General features: G+C 37.3%; 1 protein-coding gene across 8 annotated transcripts in view; it reads left to right on the plus strand.

The window, feature by feature from the left end:
- The window catches only part of mtmr4 (myotubularin related protein 4), an 89752-nt gene continuing 71127 nt past the window's right edge, over positions 1–18625 (plus strand). For 2 of the 8 annotated variants that reach the window (XM_084115124.1, XM_084115128.1), the window contains exons 1-2: positions 2–63; positions 13322–13437. In XM_084115124.1, coding sequence (XP_083971250.1) covers positions 13426–13437 — 12 coding nt within the window. In that variant the 5' untranslated portion in view covers positions 2–63; positions 13322–13425. Of the gene's footprint in view, positions 64–10704; positions 10801–13321; positions 13438–18625 lie in introns of those variants that run through there. The other 6 variants (XM_084115125.1, XM_084115129.1, XM_084115130.1 and 3 more) reach the window with 5 other exon arrangements.

Consider the following 18625-nt stretch of genomic DNA (forward strand, 5'->3'; position numbering starts at 1 on the left):
GCAAGTGAATGCGGAAGTAGTGCGCTCTACTGAGTCACCGTTGTGTCAGCTGATTCCTTCACTGTGAGTATCTTGATCATATTTCATTTTCTGTGTGTTTAACTTGATTCTTCTTTGATTTCTTCGCGGTTACGTTTGGCTGAATAGTATATACACTAAATACGCATGGTTTAGCGAGGTTTTTATGTGGGCTTTGCCAGCCATGTGTTTGTATGTGGATGGATTGGCCAGCTGGGATGTTTTACAGGCTGTAACATCCTCCACCCATACTAAACACACACACACACACACACACACACACATCAAAGGTCACCAGCTGGGGTGAACTGATGGGAGCTCACATTTGAAGAGTGTGTTGATAAACTGTATTTCATTATTGAGTATTTCAGTATATACATGCAAGCACTTTTCCAACTAATGCACAAGCGTTGTGTAATAACGTGCGTTTGCCTTGATCTCCTGAATACAAGAGTTTTCTGTAAAAAAAGGGGATACATTTGCATTACATTTTAATATTGGTATTGCAGAGCAATTATGCATGATTCACTGAACTTCAAAAATGTAAATTATTGTAACAAATGTTCTTCTACAAGTGACAAATAATGTGTTAGAATTGGATTCTTTTATAGTTATACACTATCTTTCATTTCATTTAAGGTTGAATCTCAAGGTTTGTTATATCTGTATTATGATTATTTGTGATATTAAAGGGATACTACACCCAAAAAATGAAAATTTGTCATCACCTACTCGCACTCATGTTGTTCCAAACCCGTATGAGTTTCTTTCTTCTAATGAACACAACAGATATTTTAAAGAATGTCAGTAACCGAACAGTTGATGGTAGCCATTGACTTCCATAGTAGGAAACAAATAGTCAATGGCTTCCCGTAAACCGTTTGATTACATAATATTTTTTGTGTTCAGCAGAAGAAAGAAACGTCTACAGGTTTAGAAACAACTTGAGGGTCAGTAAATTTTCATATTTGGGTGAACTGTCCCGTTAAAACGCTCCCGTGAGGTGTTTCTGTAAGATTTAAAGTTAAAATTGGCATTTTATAGTGATTCACTATATTTAATTTAATTTAAGGTCGGTCCTCAAGGTTTGATATTTCAGCATAATGATTATTTGTGCGTTTTAAGAGTGCGAATTTGTTCAGAAATCACATTTTTCTAGCAGATGTCATTCTAAAGTTGATCACAAAAGTCTGGTATGTAAAGTTTAAGCACTTTCTGGATAAGAGCGCCTGATAAACGCTTGCTGTGGCTTTTTCACATTGTTTGTATTGGATGTATTTGTCCATGTCCAACTGATTACACGTGACTTTTGTGGCCTGCAGGAAGTGGAACAATGTTTGCAATAGGGCTTCACGATATTGAAGAAAAATGCGATAATAACTCATTAAATAATGAGATATTCGATATGCGATGCGATAATGCTTAAAGTGTATAAAATAAACTTAAATTATCTTTAAAATTAGTTTCACATTCTTTTTGTGACAAGAAAACAACTTCTGAAAGTGAACAGCAGTGTTTTACTGAAACATAAGATGTGTTATTTTAGAATAAGTGGGGTTTAGGGTTCAGGTTATTCTACATTAGGGTTATTTAACAACAGAAACTGAATAATCAAATGTAAAAATAAAACACTGCTTAGTTTTCACTGTATGAATTAAATATATCCTGATTCTTATTAAAGCTACGAAAGTTATTCAGCCAAGAGCAGCGAGTGATTTTCTCTTTGTCTTTAGTTCATGACCCGTTATTGCAAGCCGTTGCGATATGCATATCACGATATATACATTTGTGATATTTAGATAATTTCAATATGTTGTGCAGCCCTAGTTTGCAAAAGCGTTTTTGTTCTGACTCGGTTTGTTTAGCCTATAATCTGAGAAATCTCCCAGTGAGCATCAGTGATTGACCCATTCTAACCCAGCGTGTCTCGTTCACATTCCTCGGGCTCAGTGGCCCGTCTCCCTGCTTTAGGTGATATGTCTAATTGATGGCTCCTGCTCGTGTTACAGGTCAGACTTCTCTTTAAATAGACTCATGACTTCTCGACTCGTGTACCGCTCTGAATCCAGCTGTGACCGTATGTTCATGATCTAGGCCTAGCTGTTAATAATACTTCTCCAATAAGAAAGCTTGAAGTTTTAGCTACGAGTGACCAGGTGGCAGGGAAACAGTTAACCGTAAGCTGGTTAAAAAGTCTTGAAAATGCGTTCACTCACTCTATAAACAGATGATTTGTGCTGATAAAGTGTGTTAAGATTCCCACAAATGGACATGAAACACTCAAAAACTATGTGTTTGTGAGGGTGTTGGTGATACATTTCCCATGATTAAAGGGATATTTCGCCGCTGGAAAGATGAATGTGTATTTAAATTGGGTCATTTATGTAGAAGAAATGTGAAATTATTTTAGAAGTTGGTGCCTTCTAGACTGAGAAAAGCCAGAAAATGTATTTTTGGCTCGTTAATGAAAGACAACAACTCCCAGAATGCACTTGCTTCGCTGCCCTACGAGGACACTCCCAAGCCACGCCTACCGGTTACAGAGGGCAGTGTCGGGAGAAATGATACAGCTAGGCTACTAGTCGACTCGAAACTGAACAGACGGCGTTTTATCGTGAGATCCCCCTATGGGCGGGATGAAGACATGCGTAACGAGCTCCTCCTACTGGCTGGAGTCTCTTGCCTCTGGACAAAAAAGCCTCAGATGAGCTAAATCAGGGGTCCCCAACCCCCGGGCCGCGGACCGGTACCTTAAATAACTTACCGTATTTTCCGGACTATAAGGAAATCAGTCAAAAAATGCGCCAAGAAGAAGAAGAAACATATATAGCCTAAGTCGCATTTATTTAGAAATTTATTTCACAAAAAAAAAAAAAAAAAACTGTTACAGACGGGACAGTTCTCCGTTACGGACGTGAGCGCTCTGAAAGTGGCACTGAAAGACTGCTTTAAAACTTTCACAGAGACCTCAAACAGAAAGCACAAAGCCTTTAAATTTAATTTTGTTTTGTAATAATTGTATCTTAATTTTAATCAATGTTTCATCAACCAATTGTCTGGATTTAATAAATAAGAAGTAAATATATAAAAAAATAGATAATCACAACACGGAGGCGCCGGCGCGTGAGCTGGAGCTGGTCTCATAAATTAACCGAAACTCAGCGTATAAGGTACTTGCCTCACAGACCTGAGACATATATAGAAAGCTTGAAATGTCTACTTTTAAACAGAACAATTCAAAACGAAAGAAAACAGACTGCTCTCTGCTTATGTAATCCGTATGAAGTGTGCATTTCTCTCTGGCGCGTTCACTACATGCGACACTGACATAACAAAAACTGGTTTATTAGTAAACAATTAAAATGTCTCCTGCTATATTTTACATATTCATAATCATTAATTTTGCCGGTTCATTGTGACAGCTTTTAGGTGCTTTATTGGCAGCGCCACCCTTACATGTTACATGAACGCATCAGCACCGAAAACATGGAGATTTTTTTCTTTTGGGGGCATTTTGTTTGTTCAGGCTTTCTCAGTTGTTTTTAGGCGCGATGTTACGAGGACGCTGCTAATAAAGTTGCTAGTAGGCCTACACATTGGATTCACGTTTATTATTATATTTAAAAAATACCCCAGTTTTTATGCCGGTCGTATCATTTTATTTTGTTGTATTTATCCGCCACACCTTAAAGGCCGGTCCGTGAAAATATTGTCTGATATTAAACCGGTCCGTGGTGCAAAAAAGGTTGGGGAGCGCTGAGCTAAATGACGATTTTTGCGTCATCTGAGGTTTTTTTCCAGACACACAATACAGAAATCTCTCGTCTCAGGGGGACATGAGGGAGGGAAGCACGGTCATTCGAGAAGACTACCGGGTTTGATACAAAGCTTAATGCTAATCGGTGAAATATCCCTATTAGTTGCAATTGTCAAACATCACTGTTTCTATATTGGAAGTTATTATTATTTTGGTAACACTTTACAATAAGGTTCATTTGTTAACATGAGTTAATGTATTAACTATCATGAACTAACAATGAGCAATTCATTTGTAACATTACTTATGTTAGTTAATAAAAATACTGTTCATTGTTTGTTCATGTTAGTTCACAGTGCATTAACTAATGTTTACAAATACAACCTTTAATTTCAATAACATTAGTAAATGTTGAAATTAATATTAAATAAGATTATTAAATGCTGTAGAAGTATTGTTCATTCTTAGTTCATGTTAGCGAACTAATAAACCTTATTGTAAAGTGTTACTATTATTTTTAGCATTATTATTAATGTTTATTTGAACAATCCCATAAACCTATTTGTAATTAATGTCTGCAAAAACGTGAGCAGGTCTCGGATGCTTGTTTTATTGCTCTTTTATTGGATATTTTGCATGTGCTTGAACTTTGACATGTTGTGTTTGTGTGTAACTCCCTCATATCTCTGGAATGATAAAGTGAACTATGATGATGACTGATGAAACGCTTTCAGTTTTGTGCTTGTATAACTTTGACATGTAACCTAGGGGTTATAAAATTGGTTATATGTAGTAGACAAGCTTGTTTATATCTTCTGTTTTTTCCAATGTGGAATTTTAGGTGAAACTCAGAAAATAATTTCAGGAGAATTTAGAAGTGAAACTTTCTTTTCTTGGCATAGAGAAGTGATACTGAGGTCACAAGCAGAATAATTTACATGTTATTCTGCCTAGAGACAGACACACACACACACACACACACACACACACACACACACACACACACACACACACACACACACACACACACACACACACAGAGCAGAGTTTTTTGTTTTTTTTTCCACACAGATCCACAAAAACTACATATAAAACGACTAAAATCGCTGTATTCTGCTGTCAGGCCAGTAGTTGGCGATATCACTTTGTACAGAAACACTGTTTCTAACTAGTGCTGGGAAAAAATTAATCGCGATTAATCGCATCCAAAATAAAAGTTTGTGTTTGCATAATATATGTGTGTGTACTGTGTATAATTATTTTGTATATATAAATACACACATATGCATATATTTATTTAAGAAATATTTGAATGTATATACATTTATACATAATTTATATTATATATAAATATCAATAATTTATATATAAATAAATAAAAATCTTAAATGTATACATGCATATGTGTGTGTGTATATATATATATATATATATATATATATATATATATATATATATATATATATATATATATATTTATATATATATATATATATATATATATATATATATATATATATATATATATATATATATATATATATATATATATATATATATATATATATATATATATATATATATTATAATATAATATAATATAATATAATATAATATAATATAAAAAAAATAAAATAAATATATATATATATATATATATATATATATATATATATATATATATATATATATATACATACATACAAAATAATTATACACACATATATTATGCAAACACAAACTTTTATTTTGGATGTGATTAATCGCGATTATTTTTTTCCCAGCAATTTTTCTAACACAACACATAATACACGTTTTTGTAGTTTACACGGAGACAATAACGGTATAGTTTTAAAGGTCCCATATTTTACACCTTTCTGAAGTTTTATTTTAGGTTTTGATGTCCTTAAGAATATATATTTGCGGTATAAGTACCAAAAACCATCTCAATATATTTTTACAGCTCCTTTCTCATGAGCTCTGCCAAGAACAGGTTGATTTTAGCCTGTCTACTTAATATTCATGAGCCTCTCTTCTGATTGGCCTGTTGTTTTCTGAGTGACCCACCATTGGTGGGGGTGGTGACTGACATCACATTTATACGGAAGACTCAACGGCTCGTGAAAAGGCACAGCTACTTAATGCAGAAACTTATATGATAGTTTCATAGCCCCTAGACCTCTGTTATCATGAAAAAAAGCCAGGAAATTTCAGTTTTGACAATATGGGACCTTTAATAAACTTGCACTTTTCAGGCCTTCAAAATGCTGTTGTCGTGTAAATAAACAGCCAAATGCATTAAAAAAACGACCCCTAACTTATTTTCACTACAATTTAGCTTATTTTATTATCTGCCAGGAGAAAATCCAAAGTCCAGTTGACCCTTTTCATGGAGTTTGATTGACAGGCGATCTGACCAATCATCATCCGCCATTTGTGTCCGACAAAGCAGTCAGGAGAGTTAGTAGATTAACGTTGGAGGATTTCAACTTGATAAACGGCGTGTACTGACGTCTTTCCACGGTTAAAGCAACGTTCCTTCTGATGTTCATTCATGTTTATTTGATGCTATAAATGAACTAGAAGGAAGAGATGATCGGTTCACGAGCTGCTTTAACTGAGCGATCTGTCAGACACATTAAAGAGACACAAAACGGTACTTATTGTTTAAATTTCTTTAAAAAATGATCAAATTTGAAAGTTGAGAATTTGTTTCATATCAAAAGTAAGCTGGTCTGTCCTGTGTATCAGTGTGTTGTCAGTGTCCTCTCTGCTCCGCGATGTGTGTTTCACTGCGTGAGATCATGGTGTGACGTGAGAGAGGCGTGGCTTGTCGGACATAGCAACAGTAACTAAAGGGGGCGGGTCTTTGCGAACGCTCAATTGCTTAGAAAAATACTAGTAACGAACTAAGAATTAAGGAACCGTTCATAGCGGTACGATCTTAGTGCTTGAGTTTAATACATACGGGTTTTTACTGTATTTACATTGGCCCTGCTGTGCTTTCCAATCACCAGTTTGTGTTAATAAGATCTGCACAGATGCAGTTTTCATCTGAAGGAAAATAAATTAGATCAGATTGTCATCTATGCTAAACACAGGCTCATGAAATTGATTTCCCCCTGACAGGCGATTTCAGTGAACTGAATTAGCTCAGTTGATGACGACAGTGTTTGTATCTGTGTTTTGAATGGAGATCCAGCTTGATAAAGCCTCTTGAGGTCAGCGAGGTGGTTCAGTCAGATGTACAATCCTTTATGCATTAGTTTTGGCCGAAACAGATTCTAGATTGTCTGTGTTTTGATGAACACAAGCAGGGCTCGTGATTAGATCAACGCTGTGTGGAAGTTGGCGTAGTCTTCTCCGTTTCGCAGAGTTGACCGCTGGATAAATGCATCAGCAGGAATAAAACAGCTTTGTTTTGTTGCCAGATGCTCTCCGTGATTGAGCTAAAGCACAGGCAGTTCAGGCAAACATTTTTCACTTCGGCCATTTTTGACTTTGTTCTGAACTCCTCCATGCGCTTCCGTCTAGTGCAGTAGTGAGTTATTTGCTAAATTATAGGCTATTGAGGATGCAAGCATTTTTGTTCCACAATCTGTTGCTGTATGTTTACTTGTATTTTTTTATTTTTTTATTATTATTATTATTTTACATGTACTGCGTTAATTAAACTGGGAAGGGTCATTGCATTTGCATATTGTTGTCCTACTGTTAGTTTAACTGCTTCTATTGTTGGATAAAAGCATCTGCTAAATGAATAAATGTAAATGTAAATGTACTTGTATACATTTAAACATCATTGCTGCTTTTAGGCCCTGTTTACAACTGGTATTAAGATGCGTTTTGGTCGATCGGAGCACTAGTGGACGACATTAAATACAGGAGTAAACGGGTTTTAAAGGGGTGGTATAACGCCCTTTTCACAAGATGTAAAATAAGTCTCTGATGTCCCCAGAGTGTGTATGTGAAGTTTAAGCTCAAAATACCCCACAGATATTTTTATATAGCATGTTAAAATTGTTACTTTTTGAGGGTGAGCAAAAACGTTTTGTGTCTGTCCCTTTAAATGCAAATGAGCTGCAGCTCCCGGCACAGGGGGCGGAGCTTCAACAGCTTGCACTCACACGCACGCGCACTGAAAATTTCAAAAACTTTTAGCCTTTTATGTTCAAACCGGAGTCAGACAATGATGGAGAGACTCAAGAAGAAGAGACAACATGTAGAAGCAACAGGACATTTCTGAATGGTTAGTTGATGAATTTATGAAGCTGATGTGTAGTTATCTTCTAGTCATTGATTAGCATATTCTGTCTTGATTTATCTATAAATCGTGTTCAGGGGGTCCGAAGAAATCAGGACAGAAGTGGTCAAAAGTGGACAAAAGAGGTGGATTAAAACACCAGGAGTAAACAGGAATGTGTCTCCCTTGTCTAACTTGTGATCCGATCGACCTAAACGCATCTTAATACCAGGAGTAAACAGGGCCAAGTATTACTGACATGTTTTTAAATCTTCTACTTTGTACTCTGGGGTTTTCAAACTGAGGTCAAGGGGTTACTGTAAAGCAGGGGTATTCAATTAAAGTTCCAGGAGCTCCGGCCTCTACATTTCCTTCCCAGTGGAGGTCCGGATAATACTTGTTTTTGGAACAGTTATACATTTCCATCGGGGCAGCCATAGTACTTTGTAAAAGAAAAAATCCTAAACACTCAAAATAGTCATTAAAGATGAGAATTTAGGGCCTCGAAAGCCAATAAAAATGACCAATATTTACCCCAAAAAAGGAACCATTTCTCGCAACTGGATATTAATATGAAAAGGTTAGATCAGATGTTAGATCAGGCTTTTTTTAGACACCTACACGTATGGCAAATAGAGAGTCGACAGTCCGTTCTTAAAGAAACCATTTTTTTTCTTAGTGTAAAGAACAGTTTAATCATCTAACGAACATTTTGTGCATTTGAAAAGATTCCATGGATGTTAAAAGTTCTTTATGGAACCATCGATGACAATAAATAACCTTTATTTGTTACATTCAAGAGAAGTATTTTTTTTTAATTCATTTTGTTTTTATTATCTTGCTCACTATATTCAGTAAAGCTGCTCTGGAACATCATTATAAAAAGTGTTATTCAAGTATAATTGGAGAAAAAAAAGAAAATAATATTTCCAGCCTTAGTGTGCGATAACAGAGCTAATTATTGGATTTTGCAAACTGCATGTTGTCTTAATTGCATTTTATATTTTCAGACACAATATAAATGGGTCTGGATACATTAAAAAACTTCATAACTGCCTCATATTTTGGTGGATTAGGGGGATCGTCACATTTTAAGGTCCTTGGCGTTAAAAAGTTGGCCATAAATGACCATATTCAATCACATTTGTCTATGAATCCATCACTTGAGATTTCTGAAATGCTTGTATAAATGGTTGGGTTCATGAATTCTTTGCTGTGTGTGAAGTCAGATAAGGACTGGCGTGTTTGGACCCGTGTTCCTCCACAGTGGGTGTGGCTGTGGGAATGCGGATCTCTCCATTTACTCAAAGGCTTTGCTGTTCTGGAAGTGTGTGGCAGCAACTCCAGTTCAGATGTTCGAGCTCACGTCTGATATTTGTGATGGGAGGTTTATGATTAAGTGCATAAAGTAAAAAATAAAAACAAAAATAAAATAAAAAACATTGTCCTCTGTGTTAGTGGGAAAACCTGTGAAATATACTGGCACAAATTTTTCCCAAGATTTCTCCCAAGTGCCACGGAAAATGGTAGTCCCACACAATTCTTAGGGAATTTGTGTGGGATATAAACAGAGAAGATGGAAAATTCTCTCACACTTTCACTTTCCTTTCAGTTCCTTCATCGTGTGACAGGTGAGACGCCCGTCATAAAGTGTTCGGTCAGTGACTGCAGTGTATATGATGCTTCCATAAATGGCGTTTTGTGGCGTGTTTAAAGGTGTGTCTGGAAGCTTTGGAAAATATGGGGAGGTTTCTGTGTAACAATAAGAAATAATAAGTGCAATAAACACTGAATAATTAAGCTCATATTATCACTGATTCATAAATCTAAGGTTGTGCAAGTTTCTTTGGATTTTGTCACCTGTTTGCATGTTGGTCTGTTACTGAACTGGAACACCCTGAGATATCAGAGATCTCAAGATTGACATCGCTAGACTTGGAAAAGTTTAACATTGTAGTTTTTGGGCTTGTGATCCAAAAGAGAAAAGTGCTTTTAATTATTAGTTTTTTATTTGCCAATTTGGAGAACATAGAACTTTGTTTCCCATACTGATAAAAGTGTACATGCCTTGCCTACTGTAAATTAGTACATTTTAATGAATCATAATCTGTTATGCTGCTGGCTACTTGAGTGGCAATATAACGCCTAGTGGATTTTCATTCTTCAGTTTTGACCTTATGAAAATGTTTTTTCTACCATTTATTTATTTATTTATTTATATATATATATATATATATATATATATATATATATATATATATGAAATAATGAAACTAACGGGTAAATGAGCATTTTAAGCATCTGATGTGGTGCTGGACTGTCGCTTATAGAAACACTAAAGCCATTAAAGCTAAACTAAGTAACTCCACTAAATGGCTTCCTCTGCCAGTGTTATCCAGTTCATTCCAGGGCAGTGTAAACACAGACAGGAGCGGGGTCTCAGAAGGGGTCCGGAGACTCTATAGTGATCGTGAAATGGGGGCGTTACATGCAAACAAAACACAGCGCGCGCTTATGGACGTGTGTGTTCTCCTATATGCGCGCGCAGCAGAACACACTGCAGCACATGCCTTCAAAGTGTGTTTAGAACACATTCGATGTAAACTGCTATGCATGTCGCTGAGATATGCACAAGAAGAACAGCGCTGTCACGTACTTCACATCGCCGAATCCCCGCCCACTTCGCGCGCTTTCCCTCTCTCTCTGTGTGTGTGTGTGTGATAGGCGTGATCGTGGCATGAAATCTAAAGGAGTTTGTGTCCACGCACAGAGACTTGCTCAGGTAAGAGCTCCACTTCTTTTCTCGTGTCTCGAGCTTTTCACGCACTGACACTGACACGCGCGCGAGTGGAATGTTGCGCTTGTTACATTTGTAGCGGTTTCTGAAGTTTTAGAACGTTCAACAAACCGCTACAATGTTTCATTGTTGAATGATACAATGTCGCCTCAGACGCGTAGTTTTAAAGTTTCTCTTCTCTTTTAAAGTGCAATAAGATGAAGGGAATGTGAAAACTGTCAATTACGTGTCTCGTATAAGAGAGTTTGTTCTGTTTGTGTGTGTGTGTGTGTGTGTGTGTGTGAGAGTGTGCAGTGTGTCAGAGGGTGTGTTTTAAATGAATCTCTGCAGCATTGAGAGTGAAGGCTGCCCTCTGGTATTCATGTAGAGCTGTCTTGTTTGAAACTATTAGTCAGAGCTCAGCAAGTTTTTTTTGGCTTCATGGCAGTGTCAATTGTTTCTTGCCCAGTCAACTTTAACCGAGTCCACCCTGGCCCACCATTTTTTTTGGTAACACTTTATTTTACAGTGTCCCTGTGTTGCATGTAGTAATATGTATAAATCATGCATAATTACATGGAACTAACCCTACAACAAACATAATCCTAACCCTAAACCTGTATAAGTACATGTAGTTAATTAATATACTTAAATGTATAATTATACTGTAACAAGGTCATCTTAAAATTTAAAGTGTAACCAATTTTTTTTTTTTTTTTTGCGATGTATGTCTACTTCATATGCCTGTTTTTTTATTAAATGTTAAGTTGTCTTCACAAATAAGTGAATTAAAATCTGTTTTTAATTAGCAAAAATAGCTGAAAATGATATACAGATATAATGCTACTCCATGACAGCTGTATTCATCAACTCAAGATTCAAATGACTTTTTGGCATGCTCAAAAAAAAGGCTTTAAATTGCCAAAGCATTGGTAACATCAATATCAGACGCACATTTACAAGTTTAACAAAATAATATCTCTGTTTTACTTTTGAAATGCCGGTCTGAAACATGAATTTCTTTAGAGAACTTTCATTTTTATTGTTTATTTTTAGTGGAATGAGCTTTTTGGAAGGAAACAGAGAATCCGTGGTTGTATGATCTGTGTGTTCCCATGTGTGGCACCTGTGGAGTTTTTTACTTTCCTTTTCCTGTAAATCAAAGCTCATCCTATTAGTCAGCTTGTAGCCGGAGATCAAGGTTGTGTCAGCGGGTGAGAGCAGCGCGGGTTAGCAACTCAACGCAGCATGCATGTGGTGCCATGGGTGTGTACACACACACACACACACACACACACACACACACACACACACACACACACACACACACACACACACACACACACACACACACACACACACACACACACACACACACACACACACACACACACACACACACACACACACACACACACACACACACACACACACACACACACACACACACACACACACACACACACACACACACTCTCACACACACACACACACACTCTCACACACACACACACACACACACTCATATGATTAAATCACATAATTTAACTTTTGTCTTTGCTCACACAGGTGTGTGTGTGTGGTGTTTAGAGCATGTGACCGTGACAGACTGCACTGATAACCTGTGTGTTTCTTTTCCTATATGTGCATGTTCAGGCCTGTTTGCCCGACTGACTTTTTTTTTCTTTTTCTATTGAATTGTGCAAGTATTTGGACTCTGAGCAGGAAAAACGTTGAATGCTGAACATTCCTGAGAAAGGGTTGAGAAAGACTTTCGATCGGAACGGAGCTGGACACTAATATTATTTATTGTACAACACTGATGTGTGTACTTTCTGCTCATAATCAAGAAATAAGATGCATGCATAATACTAGAGGTGCGCAAAAACTGCATATTTGCAAGCTCAACTTTGACTCAATGGACTGGTCTTAAATGTAAATGTTATGGTAAATAAATAAGTGGAATGTTTTTGAATCAGCATATTAAAATGATTTCTGAAGGATCATGTGACGTCATTTCAGATGATGCTGAAAATTCAGCTTTGATCACCGGGATAAAATACATTTTAAAACATTTACATTTACAATAATGCATTTGGCAGACGCTTTTATCCAAAGCGACTTACATTGCATTTCATGGTACACATTTTACATTCTTATCAATTCTCAGTTCTTGCTTTCCCTGGGAATCGAACCCATGACCTTGGCGTTGCAAGCACCAACGCTCTACAGTTTGAGCTTCAGGAAAGACGGGAAAAGGTTAAATGGTCCTGTCGTTGTCAAAAATGAGCGCATTGGAAATGAATGGGAGGCTCATTTAATCTAGTGGAAACTTTTGGTACTGAAGTCAAACAAAATCTTACTGAAAGCTTAAAACAAATGACAATGTTTATGGTTCTGTCATCATAACCCCATTGAAGACCTTTGGGACGATTTGGACAAACCCCCGTCACTGATGCTCTTGTGTTGAATGGGTCAGGGATCAGTGTCACCACTACTTTTTGACTTGTGCTCCTCTTTCTTTCAGACTGTGTGTCTCGTGAGCTGTCGCGGTGAGGTGCGAGACCCGTCGTGGAGAGGAGAGCTGGCGCAAAGCAGTCGAGACTAAAGAAAAGCACACCTGCTGAGAAAATGGTGAGTGATGTGAGTTTCCAAAGAACAGCAAAGCAAACGCACACCTTATGAGGTGCAAGTTAAAGGGAAAAACTTGATGCAAAGAAAAAATAACTGTACCCTTTCCTCTAGAATTTTACTTTTTCTTTTTTTTCATTGGAATGGTACGAAACTTGGTAAAGGTTTTGGCACTTGCTGTGTGAACACACACAAAAAAATCATGGACAAGATTTGAAAAGGTTAAATGGTCCTGTCGTGGTCAAAAATGAGCGCATTGGAAATGAATGGGAGATGAATTTAATCTAGTGGAAACTTTTGGTACTGCAGTCAAACACAATCTTACTGAAAGCTCATTTAAGATATCAAGCTCAAATTTGGAACACAACTTTCTTGCAGTTTTAGAGTAAAATGTGATTTTGAAAATATATATTTCATATCAAAATTGAAAATAGTATTTTTGTGCATTTTTCATAAAAATACACGTAAAATTCTGTTACTTTTTTTTCTAGGTTCACTTGTTTTAACTTTTTTGACTTCAGCAATAATCTGTCAAGTGTCGTCTTTCAAAAGAGATCAAACTGAAGTCTGTCGCTCTAAAGCATTCAAGATTTACGACAGTTTAATCTGTCAATCAGGTCAATGCTCAAAAAATGGATTATAAATACAGTGTAAATATAATTTAGTATAAATAGAAATCCCCTAGAAATACAAAATATTAAATAAAAAACATTATCAAACTAAAATATAGTACATTCATTTCATTGACCAAAAAAAAATTTTTTTTAATTTTTGACACACAAGAGGGTTAAACACATTTATTACCAGTGTTTCGGCACAACAAGTGGCCTTTGTCAAGGTGACGTGGGTCCATCATGAAATCTGCGGAGTGTCACAATACTATAACACATTTTTTCTCTGATTTAGGTTAGTAATATGACATTTTGGGCTGTTTTTGTGAGCGGTTGCAAATTTCCAAGGGTCACCTGAGGATAAACCTACAGTTTATTTGGTTAGGTACTTTTTGTGTGCTTCAAATCCATGCATGCTTTCGGCGCTGTGGTCTCCGCGGGCCGGGGCAGATGGGAACGGTGCTCTTTGGCTCGATGCACACTAAAGAAATGCCTTTCGGCTGTAAGTTCAAGCCAAAACATCTGTCACCTTTATGAAACAAGCCTTCCTTTATTGGCAGATCAGAGCGGAGTGAAGACTGATGTGTGGATGTAGTGATTTTCCTCTTTAGATTGCATGTTGTGTGTGTTTGGACTCCAGTCTGACCCCGCGTTATTAACGGCCGTGATGGCTTGCATTCCCTTCTCTTCCTGTTTTTCACTTTCTGCTCTTCCAGAGTGAACTTTCCCCATAAACTCCCATGCAGGAGTGAACAGATGTTGGGATGGTATTTGATGTTTGCGTGCAAGTGTTTAAAGAAATGTCGAAGAATATTGATACCGGCACATGTCCGCTCTTAAACGCTGACGGTTGACTTTCTATGTCGTATTTGGAGTTTTATTGGATACCCCTTTTTGGCCAATCAGCGAACACTAACATCACTGTTAGCTCTTATAGTGCTGGTTCAGACCCGACTCTGAAGTAGGAGCTAATTTAGTTCCTCCAAAAGAGTTCCTAAAACTAAAATTGTTCATAGTTCCTGCGGTGCAAAACATGACAAAATCCGGGAACTTCCGCCAATAGTTCTAGAAACTATGAAAAGGTTCCTCCGGTGTGAAAGCCCCTTTGGTCTTAAAAAGGCAGAAACTTGCAGACACCTTGCATAATTCTCTTGTATAAGACCATAATAGACTTCAGAACGTCAACTGAAGTCTGTTGCTCTAAATTCAAGATTTACCAAAGTTGGAAATTTAACTTTCAGGTCTATAAATGGATTATGAATGCAGCGTTTAGTTTTTAAAAAAATCCCCTAAAAATATTAAATAAAAAAACATTATCAAACTAAAATATAGTACTTTCATTTCACTGACAAAAAAAATAAATTCGGTAACTTTTGACCCACATGCGAAGAGCACGAGGGTTAAACACATTTATTACCAGTGTTTCGGCACAACAAGTGGCCTTTGTCAAGGTGACGTGGGTCCATCATGAAATCTGCGGAGTGTCACAATACTATAACACATTTTTTCTCTGATTTAGGTTAGTAATATGACATTTGGGGCTGTTTTTGTGAGCGGTTGCAAATTTCCAAGGGTCACCTGAGGATAAGCCTACAGTTTATTTGGTTAGGTACTTTTTGCATGCTTCAAATCCTTGTGTAGGAAAGGTGTTTTTTGCGTGGTGTTCTGCAGAAAATAAATCATTGGGCTTGAGTAACTCGAGTACCATCTTGTAGTTGTGGATGTTTTTTGGGCTCCTGATTTTTTTAACTTTACTCACAGTTTCTCTAGTTGTTTTTTCCATTAGGACGAACGCGTCCCCTCGGCGCTCATTAAACACTTAGTGCGCTCCGTAAACAAAGCACGGCTTGTGCCTCATTTTCCTCAAGCCCGGTTGTAAACTTCTGTGTTTAAGAGTGTGCTGCACTGCGGCCCATCCAGAACTGAGCTCGTGCCAAGAGCTGCTCAAACTCTCAGTAGAAACCGTGCTGGTGTCTCATTGCAACCGAACCAGAACCAGAACCTGAACCTGCCCATTACAGTCGCCCTTTAGTTTTTCTAATAACTAATTGGTGTGTGTGTGTGTGTGTGGGAAACCTGGGCCTGATGCCGGTTCTGTGTTCTGGTCGAGTGGAGATGGTCAATAGTTCTCACTGGCCCGTTGCGGCCACAGTTTCCATTGAGTTCTTTAATAGGGGTGTAACAATTATCATGTCACGATATATCGCAATACAAAAATGCATCTATATGTATTGTGTATAGTGAAAAAATTGGGGGAAAAGAGTTTTAGTGTCAGTACTACATTAAACTACTATATATAATGGATAATAATGCAATGAGGGAATATTTGTGGGTTCTGATAATCCCAAATATTTTATGTTACCAGTAAAAAAAATCTAAAATAATTCTGTTTTCAGCTTCAGAATCATGAATATTGTTATTCTGGTGTCTCTATTGTCCTGTATTGGGTTCCAGCATCAAGTCCAAGACTATTCATTTACACACACAATGTAAAACCAAATTTAGCATTTTAATCAACAGTTCATTTTCTGTTAAATAATGTCTTGGAGAATCCCAATAATATCGAATCGTGAGTTCAGTATCGTGATATGTATCGAATCGTGACATGAGGGTATCGTTACACCGTGTCCTAACTACACGTGACAAAAGGTTTTTTTCCATGTTAATCAGAGTGTTTGTCCTAACCAGCCGCGACGGCGACACGCGATGATTCTATTTTAGAAATGGTTTATATTTTTCTGCGACATCTATTTTATCAGCAATGATAATCTCAGGGACTGTTTATGTGCTTTACGTAAGGGTTAATGCCCGACGAGGTGTCCATTATCAGGTTTTAATGGACGACGGCGAGGCGTGAACCGTCCGACACCTCGAAGGGCATTAACCCGCTTATACCATGGTTACTTACGAAAGAAAGAAATATTTAATCAATTAATAATACTTTAATGTGTTTTAGAGTAAAAATCGTGAGGGTTTTTATTTATTAAGTCGAGCGCACTATTTAATATCTCCCGTATACAGGCGTTGCCAAGCAACGTGGCCACAGCGACCCGACCGCAGCAGTTGATCAGTGAGTTTGAGCCAGCGCAATCATTTAGAACTGTCATCAGGCAAATTGACGGGACGCCTTTCCTAGGTGTCCATTATCACTTTTTAACGGACACCCTGCAGCCAATCAGAATCGAGTATTCACCCAGACCATGGTATAATTAATGTTAAAAGTGTGTAATGTGACTCTGAACATCATTTAGTGCTCCAGCTTTGTAGCTGTAAAAGCAACAATGGATAATTCACCTCAGATCTTGAAATTAAAGGTGTGGTTGATTTATGATTTCTCTTGTCTAACTTTAGTTAGTGTGTAATGTTGCTGTTTGAGCATAAACAACATCTGCAAAGTTACAACGCTCAAAGTTCAAAGCAAAGGGAGATATTTGCTTTTAAAGAAATCGCTTTTTAAGGACTACAACAAACGGCTGGTAGAGACTACACCACATTCCTCCCGGGTTAGTGACATCACCAACCCTAGAATTTACATAAACCCCACCCCCTGAACACGATTGATAGATTGTCATGACAGAATATGCTAATCAGTGACTAGAAGATAACTCCACATCAGCTTCATAAATTCATCAACTAACCATTCAGAAATGTCCTGTTGCTTCTACATGTTGTCACTTCTTCTTGAGTCTCTCCATCATTGTCTGACTCCGGTTTGAACATAAAAGGCTAAAAGTTTTTGAAATTTTCAGTGCATGTGTGTGTGAGGTAAAAGAACACAAACTCTTGAAGCTCCGCCCCCTGTGCTGGGAGCAGCAGCTCATTTGCATTTAAAGGGACAGACACAAAAACTGTGTGTTTTTGCTCACCCTCAAAAAGTGACAATTTTAACATGCTATATAAAAATATCTGTGGGGTATTTTGAGCTAAAACTTCACACACACACTCTGGGGACATCAGAGACTTATTTTACATCTTGTGAAAAGGGCGGTATACCTCCCCTTTAAACAAATGGAAACAAGAACGTTCAAACTGTGAACAAACAAGCGTATTCTTTGACAAAGATTGTTTTAATAACTCAGTAGCCTATGTATTTTTAATAATGTTTAAATGGTGTAATATTTGTGAATTTGATTATATTCTTGTCCATTTTGCGAGTGCCGTCAGGATTACTCTCTGGTGCCGCGAGACTCCGCCCACACGCTGTTCTGATTGGCTGACTCCGCCCACACGCCGTTCTGATTGGCTGTGGGTTTTGATTGATTTGAACACATCTCGCAGTCGCGTCGTGTCTAGTGTGGACAGACACATTATTTGTCCCTGGAAACTTATCGCATCGCCTCCGGTTAGGACATGGTGTTACACCCCTAGTCTTTTAATTGTGTTGTGCAACACAGTTCCTGTGAAGATGTTCTGAATGTGATCATTTGGACTGTTTTTTTATTGCCTGTTCTCTTGAGACTCCGTTTGGAAAATTAGCTCATGTTTTTTGTTGTCATTGTAAAATGATCCTCATGAGCGTTTTCCGTTGAGGAAATTGATTGTGTAAAATATGTTTCCATTCTTATCCGTTCAGAATCTGAGCTGATATA

Source organism: Abramis brama, assembly GCF_963993115.1.
Source record: "Abramis brama genome assembly, chromosome: 5".
Lineage (NCBI taxonomy): Eukaryota > Metazoa > Chordata > Actinopteri > Cypriniformes > Leuciscidae > Abramis > Abramis brama.